General features: G+C 38.9%; 1 protein-coding gene across 11 annotated transcripts in view; it reads left to right on the top strand.

The window, feature by feature from the left end:
- The window catches only part of EYA1 (EYA transcriptional coactivator and phosphatase 1), a 328,133-nt gene that overhangs the window by 220,460 nt on the left and 88,772 nt on the right, over positions 1–18,901 (top strand). For all 11 annotated transcript variants that reach the window (XM_059042828.2, XM_059042819.2, XM_059042817.2 and 8 more), the window contains 2 exons: positions 1,913–1,995; positions 2,407–2,593. In XM_059042828.2, coding sequence (XP_058898811.1) covers positions 1,913–1,995; positions 2,407–2,593 — 270 coding nt within the window. The remainder of the gene's footprint in view (positions 1–1,912; positions 1,996–2,406; positions 2,594–18,901) is intronic.

Genomic DNA, 18,901 nt, shown 5'->3' with positions numbered 1-18,901 from the left:
TTTTAATTTAAAAAAATGTTTTTTTCTGTTTACAGAAGTAACACAGGTTCTGAGTAGAAAATTTAAAAATGTACATTGGCTCCATGAATATTATGTGACCATAGATTGCACCCCTCCATAGATTCTGAGTTTTTTGTGCTTTTTGGAAATATTTTATGCTTTAAAAATATTTCAAAGGAGATCACAAAGAACATTTTTGTTGCTTTAGTTTTTATTTTAACAAATTAGTGTGAAAAAATTTCCTGTGTCATTAAATGTCATTATGATACTGTTTCAACAGCTTCATAATATTCCATTTTCCAAATATCACCTGTTAAGAACTTGGGGTGCTCTCTATGTTCTTTTATTAGAAATAACACTGAAGAATATCTTTACCAACTACCTCATTGTATAAATCCATATTTTCTTAGATAGCCCGGCAATAAAATTGCTGGGTTAAATGATATATAAAATTTCTTGATCATGACCAAATAGCCCAATAGCTTGTCTTATTTAAATTCCCATTTTGTTGTGTATGGATGCAGTTTTTTTACATGTTTGCAAATCCCTGATGTTTTCAACAATCTTTGCCAAAATGATCATCAAAAATAGTGTATTATTAAAGGTACATGCACCCCTATGTTCATAGCAGTGCTATCACAATAGTCAAGACATGGAAACAACCTAAATGTCCATCAAGAGATGAATGGATAAATAAGATGTGGTATATATATATACAATGGAATACTACTCAGCCTTAAAAAAGAACAAAATAATGCCATTTTCAGCAACACGGATGGACCTAGAGATTATCATACTAGGTGAAGTAAGTCAGAAAGAGAAAAACAAATACTATATGATATCACTTATATGTGGAACCTAAAACATGACAGAAATGAACCTATCTAGGAAACAGAAAGATTCACAGACATAGAGAACAGACTTGTGGTTGCCAAGGGGTTGGGGGGTAGGGGAGGGATGGAGTGGGAGTTTGGGATTAGCAGATGCAAACTATTACATGTAGAATGGATAAACAACAAGGTCCTACTGTATAGCACAGGAAACTATTAAGTTTCCTGAGATAAACCATAATGGAAAAGAATATTAAAAAAGGTATATGTATGTATAATTGGATCACTTTGCTGTACAGCAGAAATTAACACTGTAAATCAACTATACTTCAAGAAGAAAATGGTGTGTTGTCACTTTGCGTGGTTAAACAGTAAGATAGTAAATCCATTGAAGGAGGGGACTAAGATTGGCTCTTTGGCTTGAATCCTACACAACGCCTGCTGTATCTTTTGACACAGAGACATTCAACAAACAGGATGTTGCCTACACAGCACATGTAATACATAAAACATTGGTCATGTTCCTATTTGATCTTTGTTTTTATCAAATACTTCAAGTGCTTCCATTCATTCTTCTGTGAAATGAAATAACCAGCTTTCTCGGTGGCCATTCAAATGGCAAGTACAAGTTGGAAAGCATTTTGCATTTTGGGAAGTAGCATCATAGTTTTTGAGCTAGCAGGAACTTTAAAGATCATTCAATCTGATCCTGTCACTTTACAATAAGCGTATTTAATGTAAAGATATGAAAAATCCTGGTGTGTTTTACAAATTGAAATGGAAAGCTCAGTGTCTAATATTTTTGCACAAATGTATAATTTTGTCCATAGTTTATATGAGTTCCTCATGTCCTCAGAAATGTAAACCTCTGTACTTTTTAATTCTTTGTAGTATAGTGAAACTAAAATTGTCAGCCATTTTAAGAAAACAAAATTTTAGCCATGGCAATGGATTCTGGTTTCAAAGATAAACCAAATGCATTTGCAGTGAACTCCAACCCTGCTTTATCTAAATAATCATTTCCTACAGGCACATTACTTGGCATGGCATAGCCAACCATATTTCTTTTCATTTTGTTTTAGGTAGCAGTTTTACAACATCATCAGGATTATATACAGGAAATAATTCACTCACGAATTCCTCTGGATTTAACAGTTCACAGCAGGTAATTTTCAAAGCCAGTTTAACTTCTGAAATTTAAAGAAATGCAACAGATGATTTTCTTAGGTAAAGAAAGATCCGTGTATATTACACTACAAGCGAGACCTTTCTTAAGCCTCCTAATAGTTTTTTTGTTTTTGTTTTTTCCTCCTTTAAAAATCTCTTTAGCGGTCCTATATGGTGAGTTGTTAGGTTCTCAGATTGGTTGAATTTTACCTAGAAATCACGGAATAGAAATATGAAGAGGGAATCTGATCTTACATGAAACTGGTCTGTGCGTCTGCTCACTTCAGTCAGCGTGTGCTTGTGTGTCCCTTTGTGAAGTCAGAGAAGACAGAAGTGCAAACACGTTCACGTTCATGCTAAGCAGCAGCCGTATTCTGACAGGTTGCTCTTGTGTGGTTTGATTTGGTAGGACTATCCATCGTATCCCAGCTTTGGCCAGGGTCAGTATGCACAGTATTACAACAGCTCGCCGTACCCGGCACATTACATGACAAGTAGCAACAGCAGCCCAACGACGCCGTCCACAAATGCCACTTACCAGCTTCAGGAGCCGCCATCTGGCATCACCAGCCAAGCAGTGACAGATCCCGCAGCAGGTAATTTCGTGCATTTTTATTAGTCCCGTACGCTATGTTTCTGGTGGTTGAAATGCATTTTTCCACAGTCATATATTCACGACAGTGGTCGCACACCTTTGACAAGTTTTGGCAAGGCCTTAAGTCAAGCAGCATGATGGTGACCTTAGCTTTGTTTTTACTCGCTTAAAAATTTTAGTACAAAGTGTATAACTTCAAAAGTACATGAAATAGAGATTTTGTTTAGTCGTACCTATACTCAATTTTCAAGGTATACATAGCTTTTTAGATGCATAAGTATAAATGTTTAGCTATAATGCTTACCTATAATTATAACTGTTGACATATGAATATGAAGATAAATGACATCACCTCGAATTTAATGTTTATCATCATGAAACAGTTAATGTTTTTCAAAAAAAATCAAATAGCATCAAAGGGCTGATCGTGGAAAATAGTGATTCTCCTGGCCTACCATTTCCCACTCCTGACTTGCTGTGAATTTTTTAACCATGTATCTGAGGGCGGGCATTTTTTGTACTCCCGCACAACCTCTGAGGGGCCCTTTCAAATGCAAGTCTCTCCATCTCTGGAAGTTTATCTGCTATGTTTTTAACATTGCTTCCCCTCCATTAATTCTTTCTGGAACTCTTAATATTGTATGCTTTATTTCCTGAATTGGTCTCTAACTAGGTTTCTTACGTTTTCTCTCGCACTTCTTTCATCCTTAACTTTTAAAAAATGTAATCTTTCCTTTCATGGATTAGCGGTGAGCTGTTATCCTCAAAGCAGCAGCGAGTTTTTTTCCTTTGCCTTTTGTTCCTAGAGCCACAGCCCACTGCGTCAAGTTAAAATGGGCTTACCTTGTAAGGCTAACTTCTATGATGTGATCACAGTGTTAATTCTAGGCAGTTATCCCAAATCGTGTGGGGGGGGGGGATGTAATGATGCTAATTTAAATTTTGACTATAGGGTTGTCTTGTAAATCTTAGCAGATGACCCTCCCGAAAACTCCTCTAAGTGTTTAGTAGTTCTGCCTTTTCTCTTAAATGCGTGCAAATGCTGTTTTATTCTCGAGTAGGAAGTTACATCAGTCTTAATCTTGCATTACAACTGCCTGCGCATCTCCACTCTAAACCTGTTTATCTTTGATTATCTTATTCCATGTACCTTTATTTTAAAAAACTTGCTTGATATAACATTCTTCACGCAGTTCACATGTGTAAAAACAGTATTCATAGGACCTCATATACGTATTTCTTCTGTCTTTTCATTAGATTTCACATCTATATGATCCCACTTAAATAAACTTTGTTATAGAAAGTATTGAATGTCCTGTAGCGGTTACTGTAGAATTTTCTTCTCTACTTATATTAACTTCATATAGGTATCAAGAGGAAAGATAATGGCTTTGCTGAAATTTAGGGATATCTTGTGTTTAACATGGACCCTCTGGGTCCTGCAAGCTTCTCTCAAGGACCAAAAGGAATTTTGAAATGAGGATAGCTATGTGAATGAGAAATAGAAAAACTCTTTAGGGTCTGTGGGATAAGAGATTGAGAAAAGGAGACAGCAGAATAATTTTACTTAATTCATGACATTTTGGTTGTGAAGAGAACGGAATAAAACAAACTGAAGACTTAATCATGTTTCTTAAATTAAGGTTGATTAGAGCTTTAAAAAAAGGCCATTTGGACATATAAACCTTTATCTCTGAAACTTGACATCGTTCTGAGTGAATTTATAAAAGGGATGCTGCGTGAGAGAGTGGGGATGAGTGGGCACGAAGCCACGCCAGATGGGAAACGATGCGGAATTATAATTTTTGAAAGGCATATATACGTTTATTTTAAGATTGAATGATCTATCTTAGGTTTTATTTGAATAAATGCTTAGTGTTTTAGGTACTTATTTCAATTTCAGTATCTTTATGGCTACAAATAGGAATGAATTGAAATGGGGAGAAAATAAGATTTTTGTATATTCACCACTTCCCACTAAAACGCATGTGTAGGAATGAGCCTTTCTTGTCTTAGGAGTGGAAAGTTCAGTGAGTTTACACATTGAAAAAGAAATGTGGATTACTTTAAAAATTCAAGGAAAATTTAGTTTAGTGTTTTGTTTTTTTTTTTTAAACGTTTCTGGTAAGATTGTGGATTCAGTCTAAGTTGTTTGACATTAACTTTCCTTTCTTACTAGTCATGTGTAAAATTATAGACTTATCCTTCTTGATGGAAAGTAAGTATTGGTGATAAAGTACATAAAAATCATTAAACTAAAGGATTAGAAGGAATGATTTATTACATATAACCTAATGTTTTTGTTTCAAGATTGAAATAGAAAATAGTCAAAATAATGTCTATTTTTGTTGAAGTTATTTCAGGTGTTTTTTTTCTTTTAGTAGTCTATTGGGTTTAAAGTCAGTATTTTCTAAAACTGGAAAGTTAAATTCTAGTCATTATCTGCTTTTATGTATGACCAGGTTTCTGCCTTTCAGTTTCATGGAATTATGCAGTGCAGATGAATCCACAGTACATGAGTTCTTCCATACTTTATGATATCTGTTCTTTATTGTTCATAGAATCGTTATGTCATAATGAACAAATAAGATAGTCTTGTAAGGCTTTTTTCAGGGCAAACATGTAGGGACTCATTTATTTTTAATTGTGCATTTCAAAATTGGTATGAACAATAGTAATCTTTTAAGTCCATGATATTATGCTGTACCTCCTCATGAATCTTAAGTTCAAAACTTATTTTAATATGTTTGTAATTAAATATTGAAAACTTTATCCTCCTTTCATTAGGCATGTGTAATACATTAAAAATAACATAACTTGCATATGAAAGCTTACTCTCAAATTTTAAAAACTGAAAACAGTGCCTTTGCATTCATTAAAAAAATGAGTTTATTAGTCATGCATTGACTGTCTTAATAAAATTCAATTTACATCATCTGGAGATATGTAAGAATCCATCTACTTGAGAAACATAGTGAGATTTATCTGATCATTCACCAATGTTTTAATTTACTTACTGGATTCAAGAAAATAGTGCCTGCTCTTCAGCTAGCAGTGCCAGCCTCCCCACTCCCCGTTGAAGGACATCTTGGTTGCCTCCAATTTGGGCAATTATAAATAAAGTTACTATAAACATTTGTATAGGTTTTTGTATGGACATATGTTTTCACTCATTTGGGCAAATTCCTAAGAGTCTGATGGCTAGATTATATGGTAGAGTATGTTTAGTTTGATAATGCACTTCTACCAGCAAGAATGAGAGTTCCTGTTGCTCCACATCGTCACCAGGGTTTGGTGGTGTCAGTTTTCAAATTTTGGCCATTCTAATAGGTGTGTTGTGGTATCTAATTGTTTTAATTTGCATTTTCCTAATGAAATATGATGTTGAGTATCTTTTCATGTAATTACTTGCCATCTGTGTATCTTCTTTGATGAGGTATCTGTTCAGATGTTTTGCCCACTTCCTAATCAGGTTGGTTGTTTTCTTATTGAATTTTAAAAGTTCTTTGTATATTTTGGATACAAGTCCTTTATGGGATGTTGTTTTGTCCCAGTCTATGTCTTGTCTTTTCATTCTCTTAACATTACCTTTTGCAGAGCAGAAGTTTTTAATTTGAATGAACTCCATCTTATCATTTTTTTTCTTTCATGGAACATGCATTTGATTTTGTATCTAAAGACTCATTGCCAAACCATAGGTTTTCTCTTATGTTATGATCTAGAAAATTTGTGGGCATAGAGTTGTTCATAATATTCTTTTATTATCCTTTTAATGTCCATGGGCTTGCTAATGATGGACCACCTCTTTCATTTCTGATATTAGGAAGTTTTATCTTCTCCCTTTTTGTCTTGCTTAACCCTCTAGAGTTGTATTAATTTTATTGAACTTTTCAAAGAGCCAATTTTTAGTTTTATTGATTTTTCTCTGTTGTTTTCCTGTTTTCAATTTCATTGGCTTCTCTGTTATTTAGTATTTCTTTTGCCTACATTTTTATATATATATAAATTTATTTATTTATTTTTGGCTGCATTGGGTCTTTGTTGCTGCACGTGGGCCTTCTCTAGTTGCGGCGAGCGGGGGTTACCCTTCATTGTGGTGTACAGGCTTCTCATTGGAGTGGCTTGTCTTTGTTGAGGAGCATGGGCACTAGGTGTGTGGGCATCAGTAGTTGTGGCTCATGGGCTCTAGAGTGCAGGCTCAGTAGTTGTGGCGCATGGGCTTAGTTGCTCCGCGGCATGTGGGATCTTCCCAGACCAGGGCTCGAACCCGTGTCCCCTGCATTGGCAGGTGGATTCTTAACCACTGTGCCACCAGGGAAACCCCTTCTTTTGCCTACTTTTGATTTAATTTGCCCCTCTTTTTCTAGTTTTCTAAGGTTTGAAGTTTAGATGATTGATTTTAAGTCTTTCTTCTTTTCTAATATACACATTCAATGCTATGAAGTTCCCTCTAAGCACTGCTTTTGTTGCATCCCACAATATTTGATAGGGTTTTTTTTTTCATTTTCATCTAGTTCAAAATATTTTTATTTTCATTATCATTGAAGCCCTCCCTTTCAAAGAGGTGTATATTTATAAACATCCTATTAGAGAAAAAAAATCTTAGAAATTTGATGGTATACAGTAAGAATCATCTGTTACAGCCATAGTTATTCACATCTTCCTAATTAAATGGCTTTCAGTTCTTAGAAAATGTGTTTAGTTTCTGAGAGAAGGGTATTACGTGGTCCATTCGAATTCTATCTGTGTAAGATAATTTTGGTCACAGTCAACTCTTTTTTTTTTTCCTTATCCAAATCTAAGTAATATTAAAATTAAATCCAATATTACTTTAATTTTTAAATGATGGATTTCATTTAAAATTTCTTTTAAACTTTTAAAAGAAAAATTTCTTTTAAATTTTAAATTTCTTTTAAAAATATTTTTCTTTGCAAAGTTACTGATTTTCTTCTATGTTTAAAAACATATAGAGGTAAGAAATAAAAAAAAGAAAAAGACATTTTAGGATGTTTCCCTTTTTGTGCTAGTATCTAAACTCTCATCCCTCCTAGCCACTGAAGTGTAAAGAGTATATTATTTCCTTGTACTGAACCCTAAAATCTTAAGGCATGTTGTTACCAACATAATTGAATACGTTTTTTAAAAAAGTGGTAAAAAAATAATTTAACCACTAGAGAGTTATTCATGAAGGAATTTTTTAATTGATTTTTATCAAAAGAACACTTAAGCCATTCTCTAAAAAATGTTTTTCTTTATCATATGTCAAAATATGAACACTCATTTGTAATCCAGTTACTGTGCTATATTTAAATAATTTGGCTTGAAAACATTTTTCTTGTCCAAAATCTCTTAGAACATCTCATAATAATTATGACAGTGATCATCATAATAATACATAGTAAAAACACAATTACTATGTTTAGAGCTTTACATTATATTACCTCCAACCTTATAAATATACCCATGAATTAGGTACTATATGTCTCCATTTTACAGATGAGGAAAATGAGGCACATAGCTCTTGAATGCTCAGTAAATGTTAGGTGTTATTAAGTTAATCAGGAATTTTGAGGTCAAATTCTTATGAAAGGGCTATTCACCTGGAACATTGTATTTTTAAAATAGTACAAAGCAATCAGAGAGAGGGATAAAAGTAAATGATAATCATTTTAGGTTAATGTGAAATAAAAGCTAATCGTGTATTTATTAGGAACGAATTTTAGCACGGATGCTATAGAAAAGTTCCTTTTTCAAAGGATTTGTTCATTTGAATTTCTTACAAAAAAACTTGATGTTGAAATCTACCTTTTTATGCTCTGACTGCATGGGACAATTTACTGGTTAAGGTGATGTACAGGAATCTTGCCAATATTGAATTTCAAGTGACAGAGGAAAAATCAGTATAAGAGGGAATTCAATATGCATGGGAAACCATTTGTTCCCTTTGCTTCTTTGATCCTTGCCAAGGCCCAGGAAAGTAGAGCAAAGCGCATGAAAAACAGGGGAACATTCTTGTGCAAAGTGGCAGGAGTGCTCTGAGCTCTCACAGGAATTCAGTGTGACAGGATGAAAAACTAAACTGCCGCCGTCTTCCCTGTGAATGTAGGAAATTTGGGCCACATCTATACAACCTAACATGTCTCTGTCTGTTCACTATAGATATGATCCTGAGGTTTGCAATAAGCTTCCATTTTGACCCCTATATTTTGCCAAGTGAGCGGTTTTGCAAATCTTTAGGCCATATTTGCTCCTTTCCACAGATGCCTTGTGGACTTTGGAAGAGTTTGCAATTTGTTCAGCTCGAAAAGCAACTATTTCAGCAAAACAATTTAAACTAACATTTTGGAAACATTTGTCAGCAAAACAAATATTTGTATCTGAAATAGCCAAGCTATTGAGATGTGAGAAAACAAAACAGATGTTTGTTTGGCGTTCGTTCTTGTGTTTGGTTGTCTTGATGGCATTTGTTTTCTTTCTTTTTTTTTTTTTTTTTTTTACCCCCAGGGGATGTACAGCGTTAACCTTAATGAGATTATAAAATTCACTCTTTTTATATATTGCCAGGAATGTAATAAAAATGAATTGCCATACCTGTGAATTTTGGACTTGTTTTAAGAAGCAAAAAATTCACTCTTTTAGCATTTACCCATTCTGTGCCTCGTTACTGGTTTCACTGATTTTTTCAGTTAGCTGGCATGAACTCAGGATGCCTTATAGAGTCAATTTTAGTACACTTGGATTCCGGTATGTCATTCTTTCTGATATTTTTACATAACAGATGATTTGAATATAAATAATAAAAATCAGAAAGCATATATTATAGAGCTAATTAAATTAGTTCACTAACCTCCCCAACATTTATGATTTCATCTTCTTTTGTAGCTAATTGAGTCATTGTTTTTGTAAAGTATTGGTATTAAGCATCCTATGGGGCCAACACAAATCAATGTAATAAGTTCCCTTGCTTAAGTTGAAGGACATCAGCATTTTTACTGATTCAATTTTTTAATTGGAGATTGCTGAGGAAGAGGACCTAGAAAGTTACCTGTGTTTGCCATGCCTCCACCTCATTTAATTGGGATTGGATGGTTTAGTGGATGAGTTTGGGATTAACTTTTCAATAAAGGTAGTTTTGATAATTAATGGCTGTCAGTTTTATTCCTAGCTTCATAGCCAAAAAAAATTTAAGTTTAATGAATGTCTTTTAAATTTATTGAATGATAACGAAAGGGCATGGGACAGAATTATAAAGGGCCACGAGGGTTTACAGAGAAAAGTAAAACCCCTTTCATCTTCTACACCCAGCTCCTTGGTTTCTTTCAGCAGAGTTTCTTGTGTATCCTTCTAGGGATACACTTTGCTTATGTAAACATAGACATAGCACCTGCCCCTGAGCACTTTTTTTTTTTTTTTTTGCATATTCAAGTATGTATACTTTTAATTAGTTTTCTTTTTCCTTAAAGATATCAGAATATTATACATACTATTCTGTCCTCTACATTTTTCTCTTAGTAATATACAGAGAAAAATTCAATACGTAGTTTTGTTGTTTTTTATATTTCATATACAAATATAACAATGGCGAATATACTCTGAGCGCTTACTAGGTACCAAACAGCATTCTAAGCACTGTTCGTGCATGACTTAGTTCGTTTCTACCAGGTCCAAGAGAATAGGCAATGTCATTATTATCCCCATTTTACAGGCAAGGGAAGCTAAGGAGAGGTCAGCTGCAGTGCTGGATGTAACCTCTGAAAGCTTGGCTTCAAACTTGAGTTTTTAATCAGGAAAGCATGCTGCTTCTTGAAACCACTGGGTTTGAGATTTCAAACAAGCGGAAACATGAAAATGTAAACAAAGAGTCACAAAAGGTAGTAGCTATATGGTGTTCATTTTCTTTAATCATTCATAGCATATAAGCATAATTACTCAGCAAAGGCATCTATTAGGAGGCATTCAGTTAAATATATGTTCAATGTTTGAATGAGCTCTACTTGCTAATAAAAATAACGTAGGTCTGTCTGAAATTATAGGGACATGGTATGTAATATATCTAAGGTGATCTTTTACTGTATTTCCTGAATTAGAAGATCAGTTTGTGGGTCTCTTGAATGATCCTACAACCAGTTGTACACTTTCTTTATTATCTTCCACTTTCCTCCATCTGTTCTGTCCTTACTAGCTATTTATCCTGTTTAATAATTACCTACTGTGGACCTGCTTAGGAAACGACATTCACAACAGCCCTTTACCCTTTCCTTTCCCTTTCCCTGCAAGGACCTTATTCTCTACCTTGCGAACTTTTTCTTTTCTTCTTTATTTCTCCACTCACAGCTCACGGTTGATGAGTGTTAAGTATAGGGATAGTGATATTCTTGTCTCAAGGAAAGCCATTCATTTTAAAGTGAAAGCAGGCATCTTAACCCAGTACAATCATCTTCCAACACTTTTTTCTTTTTTTTTTGCGGTATGTGGGCCTCTCACTGTCGCGGCCTCTCCCGTTGCGGAGCGCAGGCTCCGGACGCGCAGGCTCAGCGGCCACGGCTCACGGGCCCAGCCGCTCCGCGGCACGTGGGATCTTCCCGGACCGGGGCACGAACCCGTGTCGCCTGCATCGGCAGGCGGACTCTCAACCACTGCACTACCGGGGGAGCCCCCAACACTTTTGAAAATATTTATGTGACCCCCCCCCCTTTAGAAACTTTATAAAAGTAAAATTGCTGTTTCTTCAGAACCATTATGTAAGACCCATTTTTCTATTTTTCACTTTTATGTAACTGCCGATATTTGAGTACAGTTTTCTAATGTTTTACGTTGCGTGTGTGCAGTTTTCACCTGGATTGTTGATTGACTTGATAATCATGGATTGGTTTGGAAATCATGTCTACCATTGTTTCTGTGAGAAAATAGCTTCTGAGTTTCAGATAGCTTATGTAAAAATATTTAGAACATAGCTGATTTGAAAATTGGCAACTCTTTTCTAGCTACAAATCCGCTTGAGTAACTTTACCCTGGAGCAGTTGAACAATTTTAAAGTTAGAAGTGACCTTATGGATTCTTTTGCCTAAGACTTTCACTCCACTGATTATGAATAAGGAATCCAGAAAGGTTAAATTTTTCCAAAGCCGCGTGGCCTGCCATCAGCAACATGTCTTTATGGCAAGTCGGAGTGGCAGCCTTGGGAGATATGACGTGGTGTGGATTTTCCCACACTGCCCCAGGCAGCACTGCTATCTCCTGAAGATGGAGATGGATGTCCTTTAATGAGTTCCAAGGTGGAATCAGTTAGGGACACAAGTTGTCAGGTTTGAAGTTATCAGGGTTCCTTTACATTAAGTCTTTTATGATCCTTTGATACAGTAATATTCACTGAGAATTGAATATAATGCACAGTGTCCTAATCACACCTGCCTGGGTACCACTCTCCAGCCACCCCCACAGGGCATATCTGTGAACTTCTCTTGGGCACCACACACTTCCTTGGACTATAACTGAGAGAGGCTGGAGTGGTACCTAGGGATTCGGAGTTGGGCTGACCTGGCTTGGAATCCTGGTTCTGTCATTTACTCTGGGCACACCACTTAGCTCTTTAGTGTATCCGTTTTCTATGAAATGAGGATAATACCACTCTTGTGTATAAGATGAATGAGGGAATGAAATTATACGGTGGCCAGCAAAATGACTGACTGATACCAGGCTTTCAGATATTCGTTTCTTCAGCTATGCGTTCAACAGACATGTACAAGTGCTTGCTGTGTGCCAGGCACTGCGCCTGGTGCCAGGGACATAGAGGTGACAAGAAAGGCAAGGTCTCCAGCCTCGGGAGCTGATGAGTCCTCCGCTCTTGAAGATAACTGTAGTGCATTGTGCATTGTGGTTACTTCAGAGATAAAGCCCTCAAAGTGTGTCTCACCTGTTTTCTTCACGTAGAATGACTGTCGGGGATTTAAGCCAGAGGTTGAAGCATGTGAGAAGGCTGATAGATGTTTCTACAGGGTCGTTCCGTAGAGTACTGGAGAGTGGATAATGGCCTGACTCCAGGGATGATAAAGTTCTCTTAATTTAGTCACTAGACCTTGTCTGAGGACCTAATTTACCTGCGTTAGTCATTCGTGAAAGGGAAGCAATAGTCATGGAAGACAGATAGAGAAATCAAAGCAGTTCTCTGAAATTAATTAATACCTATTGGTCTCTGACTTCTGGTTACTTCTGTGAGACTAGTCAACAAGTATACTTGCCTCGGCTTATTTTACACAAATTTTTATGGGAGGATTCTATGACTGATCATTTGAAGTTATCACAGTTTCTTTAAGTCTTCTCTTATCCTTTGATGAGGTAGTATTCACTGAGAGTCTTATATGATGTAATGTAATTTGTTCAAGGCTTCGATGAGGTTGTTTGTTTGTTGCCAAGATAGATAGCTCCCACTTGAAAAATCTCCCAGTATGAAGTTGGCATGTCACTTTGGAGGCTTGTTGGCCCGTTACTTAGTAGGTCTCTGTGGGTCCTAAATAGCTTTTTGACGAACATCACTGGCCTTCCCTCAGGGCTGCGGCCTTGCATCTGGGAATCGTACCTGGACATGTCTCTTAAGTTTCATAGGGGAATATCATTTCCATTCTCAGTGCAGCTAACTTAGTAACAAAGCTCAAGTCTCCTCTCAAGCCAGCAGCCAAGAATCACTCTCCTCCAAGTTACTCATCAGTATAACCTCCTCCCTCATTGCCGTCTAAAACCCAAGTGGAAACTTGCTTCTGTTAGCTGCCAGAAGGGTGAATAATGGCCTCGTTCTTCTAGATATTTTCACTTTTACCCTGAAGAAAAGCAAGATGCCCGCCGTCCATGTTCTGTGCTGTGAAGCGCCGAGTCAGCCATATGGAGTCCAGTGTAATCAGCCTTAGCAGTCAGAGTCTTGTGAAACGTGCTGTTTTATTTACCAGGAGGGTATGTCCCTGACATCATACACACCCTCTCAATGAGCAGTCCCACGAGGTGTTTCCTTCTTGCTTCTGTAGAGAAATTGGTCTGTCTCACCTTACATGCCCCATGAGGCTTTGAACTACTTGTGCCTCCGCCTGTGTTGACTGCAGACTTAGGGCAAGCAGACCTGTGCGGACCACTCTCCTCCCAGCTTTATTTTATTTACATTCCCCACTCCAGTGTTTCGTCTAATGCACTCGTTCCTTGTTTTAAAAGACTGCTATAGGGTCATTGTGTATATATTTGGTGGGTATCTTAAGCCCTTTTTGGAGAATGGTAGGATATAAATTACTCAGAAAATAAAATAAAGAATTTAAATGTTTTACTCAACAAGAATAAGGGCCAAGGAAAAGATTCACCACAACTACCCATGCTCAGGAAGCACCTGTTTTGCAAACTACATTACAGCCGTCTTTTAAAGGCTGCCATTTTGGTTAACGTACGCACAGAAAGCTTTTCGGGATTCTCATCATAATAGCCTCCCAAGACCACAGGTGTCTCCATCTCTTCTCTCTGCCCAGAGTCTCATACCTCCCCATCTAACTCATAGGCTTGTATCCATTTCTGTTCAGCTAATTTATATAAAGAAGCATGTTGCCAATTGTAATATGTTTCGCAAAGGTAAGAATTCATTTTCTCTACCTCTGACGTCATTTTCAACTTCTGTAGCTTCTTTTCTTTTCCATCCCCGATGACATTTTAAATGTTCTGAGCATTCTAAGAATTTTCTTTCTGAGGGATCTCTTTTCTTTCCAGCTTCCCGTTTAGTGTTTTCCCTAGGGTGTCCGTTTCAGTACATTTGTTCGTCTAATTACCTCCCTTGACTCAGCTGTGATGTTGAGAAAGGTTATAGAGGGAGCATGTTCCTCTTGAGATTTATTCCTTAATCTTGCCGTTAAATTTTGTTACACTGTTCCATAATCGAAGGAAGGGCGAAAAGCATGGTTTCTTCTACTGCCACCTGTAAATGAGGGTTTGACGATGTTCTCCAACATGCCCTTAGCTAATAATTGTGCATCTCTTAATTACAAAGTACTCTTAGGTTCAGTGGGGATACAGAGAGCAAGAGGGTTATTCTCTGTCCTTAAGGAGCAGTCTGTGTGAACAGTCAAACCTAAGAAAGGTTGAGTTGAAACAATGTAGTGCTAGGAGAAGCAGCAAAGTGCTCCAGAAGAATGAAGGAACCAGAGATTTCTTATGTAAAGTGTTTGGGGGAAAAACTAATGAAGGAGGTAAAATTTATTCCTCAGCATCAGAAGATGGGAATGAGTGAGGGACAGAGGATAGGGAAGGGATATTCATCCAAGGCTGGAGATATAGACCCTTTTCACGTAGCTCAATGATGGTATAATTTCCATCAGAACAAACTTAAACTATACTTACGTTTCACTGAAGGATGAACAGCATTTCTAAGCTGGAAGATCACTTTATGACTGTCTTTACCAATAAGATACCTGAATCCAGGGAGGTGACTTTGAACAATTCACTTCACACGATGGCATTAGCACTGCGGTATTTGTACAGAATACTGCAGCATAAAATTATCTTACCTACTCTTCATAATGGTGTCATCCTCATTTTACTGTTGAAGAAGCTGAAGTCCAGATAATGGGCAGATAATTATTTAAATGACAACTTACCACGCCCATTCAGATCATACTGTCTGGATTTGTAGGTTACGCTGTCCACTGTGATGACATTTGAATGGCTTAGTTTTCCATGTTCTGTCCTGTAAGTTAGAGAAAAGTGGAGATGGACCAAAACCTGCAGGATCCACCCCTTCCATAGGTGGATTATTTCCCAAACATTGAAAGAGAAGAAGGTCATATTTTCAGAGTCGGTGCAGTTTCTATAATTGATGTGGCCAAGCCTGGGTCCTGGGCAGCTCCCCTCCCCCAGCCCCAGAACTCCGGGAGAAGGTGGTGGCCAAAGCTCCCCATCCAGGAGCCCATCAGAGGCTGGACCACCTGACGCTGTTCTCATCACTGCAAAGCAAGGCTTGTGGCGTAGAGAAGTGACGCTCTCTCCGAGAAAAGTCAAGGCAGGTCCAGTTAAGTGTATGAGGCAGAGAAGGTAGGTAGAACGAGAGAAGTCATCTCAAAGCCTAGAGGAAGCCCTGTTCAATCTACCCTCCACTTTTCAACCCAAATATGGCCTCACTTTTCTTTTACTGCGAAGGGTAAGGTCTACCCCTAGCTCCACACTGGATGAAGTCAGCTGAACCCAGAGGATGGAATAAGGAACCGAGTGTGTCTGAGTTCTCCTTCTGTCAGATCCTCCCTGAAAGAGCGTGACGCCCCGTTGATAAGTACTCACTTTTGACACATTCCTTAAGAGAGTGTTTAAAATTAAATTTTACCCTGCGGATTATCGGTGATCGTGTGCATTTTGTGAACCAGGGATGTTCCATGTGCCACGGTGTTAGTTCATTCAACAACAAATGTTGTTTGAGCCTCCGGAATGTTCCAGGCTCTGTTCTTGACACGGGGGACTCAGCAGTGAACAAAATGAAGTCTCTGCCCTCTGGGAGTTTATGTTCTACCAGAGCACACAGACAATAGTAAATATAAAAATGCCTCCAGTCAACAGAAGTGTCTGGAAGGATGACCTGGTGTGTAAAGAGAAGAGAGTAAGTGCAGGTGAACTGTTTCAGAAGAGTGGTCCAGCAGGGTGACATTTTAACAGACACCCGGAAGGGGTGAGGAAAGAACCACCTTGATATCTAGGGGAAGAATGTACTGGGAGAGGCAACAGAGCTACCAGGGCCTGGAGGGGGCACTGTGTTTCGTGGATTCGGGGAGTAGGGCAGGAGGAGAGTGTGGTTGGAGGCCCGTGGTAGAGGAGAGTTGCTGGGGCTGAGGGTAGGGAGGTAGAGAGGCCAGATCACAGCAGGCATGTGAGCATGGGGCAAACTTTGGATTTTACTTTGAGTGCGGTGAGAAGTGTTTAAGCAGAAAAGTGACAAGATGTCGTGAAATTTAAAAGGCATCTGTCTGGTTGTTGGGCAGAGAATGGTCTGGAGGCAGGACAAGACGGGGAACGGAGCCATCACGTAAGAGATGCTTCCAGTGGTCCAGGTGAGATTGTAATGGGGGCCAGGCTTGGTGCTTGCAGTGGAGGTGGTGATGGCAGTCAGACTTGAGGGGGATTAGAGGGTAGAGCTACCACGATTTGTCAATGGATTAAATGTGAGAAGTAAGAAGAGAGGAGTCATGAGTGACACCGTGCTTTGGGGCCCAAACAGCTAGAAAAGCGCATCTACCATTTATTGATATGGGCAAAATGGCAGGAAGAGAAGGTGGCGTTGAAGACATCAGGATTTCCGTTTCAGTTTGCGATGCCTGTTAGAAATCCGAAAGGGAGATGGCAAGTAAGTTGTTGGATAAATAAGTCCGATGTTCGTAGGTTACTTGCGGGCCTAAATGTGTCAGTCAGCACAGATGCCACTTAGAGCTGACGTGCCTGGATGCGTTAAGCAGGGCAGCAAGTGTGAACACAGAGAACCAGAGGAAGCGTGGGACCAAGGGAAGTAAGTATCCACGGGCGAGGTGTGATCCACTGTGTGTAGTGCTGGTGAAGGCTTGAGAACATGGAAATCGAGACTGTGCCATTGGATTGGACAGATTAGGGATGCTGGTGGCATGTTGGAGAAAGTAGCGTGATTGGGATGGATTCAAAAGACAGGGGGAGGAGAAGAAATTGATGCAACTAATACAATTCTTTCAGTTACTTTCGCTGTACACTATAGGGTAATAGAGAAATGGGGCAGAAACTAGAGGGAGAATTTGGGGGTATGTTTAGGCAGGAAATATATCCAGCCTGTATACGTAGGTGAGTGATCTAGAAGAACGCTGGCTGAAGTAGGTGACAGGGCGCTGGGGTCTCCTGCCCAAATGAGGGGCTGGCCTTGGGAGTGCAGAAATTCAGCCATCCTAACAAGAGGGGAGGAGACTGTTCCTGAAAAGTGCTGGCAGGGGGTTTACCCAGGCATGGAAATTGTGGAGAGTGGGTGCTTCTGTTTTTTAAGTGGAGGAGGGGGCAGGTAGGCAGGTTTCTTGCTTGAGGCTAGAAGGAGACTTGGTCCTGAGGGTCAAGCTGTCCCATGCTGCGATGATGCCTCAGTATGTCATGAATATAGGCAGCGCTGAGGTTCTGTGAAGGCAGGAACCGCCATCGGGCTGAGTTGGACCCCCCGGTGCTTGGCACGTTGCCCGGCGCAAAGTAGGTGCTCTGTCTCAGCATATAATCCTAAAGTGGCATTTGCTCCACTGGCTCAGGGATTTGTTCGCGGCAGCCACAGGCAGGATGGCTACATGGTTTGTGGGCCCCAGGGCACAAAACGCAGGCGCTTTGTTCATAGATCAAGACTTTCAAAACCACACAGCAGAGCCTTCAGCCACGTGCAGGGCCCGTCTGAACACAGGGCCCCTTGTGACCGCTCCGGCCGCAAGTCCATGGAGCTGGCCTGGTACACAGTTACCAGTCGACTCTGATCAAGCACATCCGTGGGCAGTAGGCCAGGGGCACTGGCCGGAGCTAGGGCTTCCTGAGAAGATAGCATTACGTGTTTACCTTTCTCTCGGAAGTTTCAGAAAGAAAGATCAAATCCAAAAGAGAAGCTGCTGGCATCACAGATGGAGAGAGGTGAAGGTACAGCAGCATTCTAAGAAAGTGAGCGGAAGATGCATCAGAGCTGTTTAGAAACCTTTATCACCAAAAACATTTGCTAGGGGTGTCTCCTGAGTCAGAATTCCCCAAATCACAACAGTGGAAAGGGGAAGGTGGGAAAAACCGAAACCCGGCAATAGAGTTTACAGTCCATTATCAGTATAGATGTGGCATTAATGACTAATTTAAAAAGAAAAGACATAAGAAAATCCTCCCCATTCATTGCTCGAACTCCAGCAGAGAAGGACAGTATGAATGGAAGATTAGATCCAGGGCAAGCATAAGATGACCAATTTTTAGCTGCTTTAAAATTGACTTGTTTCAAAGATTGCTTTCAAAAAACAATATAGAAAGGTCTTTTTGAAGACGTTTTCCAACATTGTTCCCCTTTTATTGGGGGGGGGGAAGAAAAGCAAGTTAGCTGAGTGTGTGTATATATACATCCGTGCTCTGCTGTGAGCATTTGTCTTCTGTGGTAGGGGCTCTGTCACTGGACTGTGCAAGCGTGAAGTTTAGGCCACCACTGGAATTTCTTGAGAGATTGGAGAGTAATGGGAATTTCGGGGAGTTATTTTATTGTCTGAAACTACTTTATTTTCATTTTCGTTCAGGATGACTTCAATCTACTAGTAAGCGAACATCGAGAAAGATCAGGAACATT

The sequence above is a fragment of the Kogia breviceps genome, chromosome 17 (assembly GCF_026419965.1).
Source record: "Kogia breviceps isolate mKogBre1 chromosome 17, mKogBre1 haplotype 1, whole genome shotgun sequence".
Taxonomy (NCBI): domain Eukaryota; kingdom Metazoa; phylum Chordata; class Mammalia; order Artiodactyla; family Physeteridae; genus Kogia; species Kogia breviceps.
This window is presented reverse-complemented; position numbering and strand designations above follow the sequence as displayed.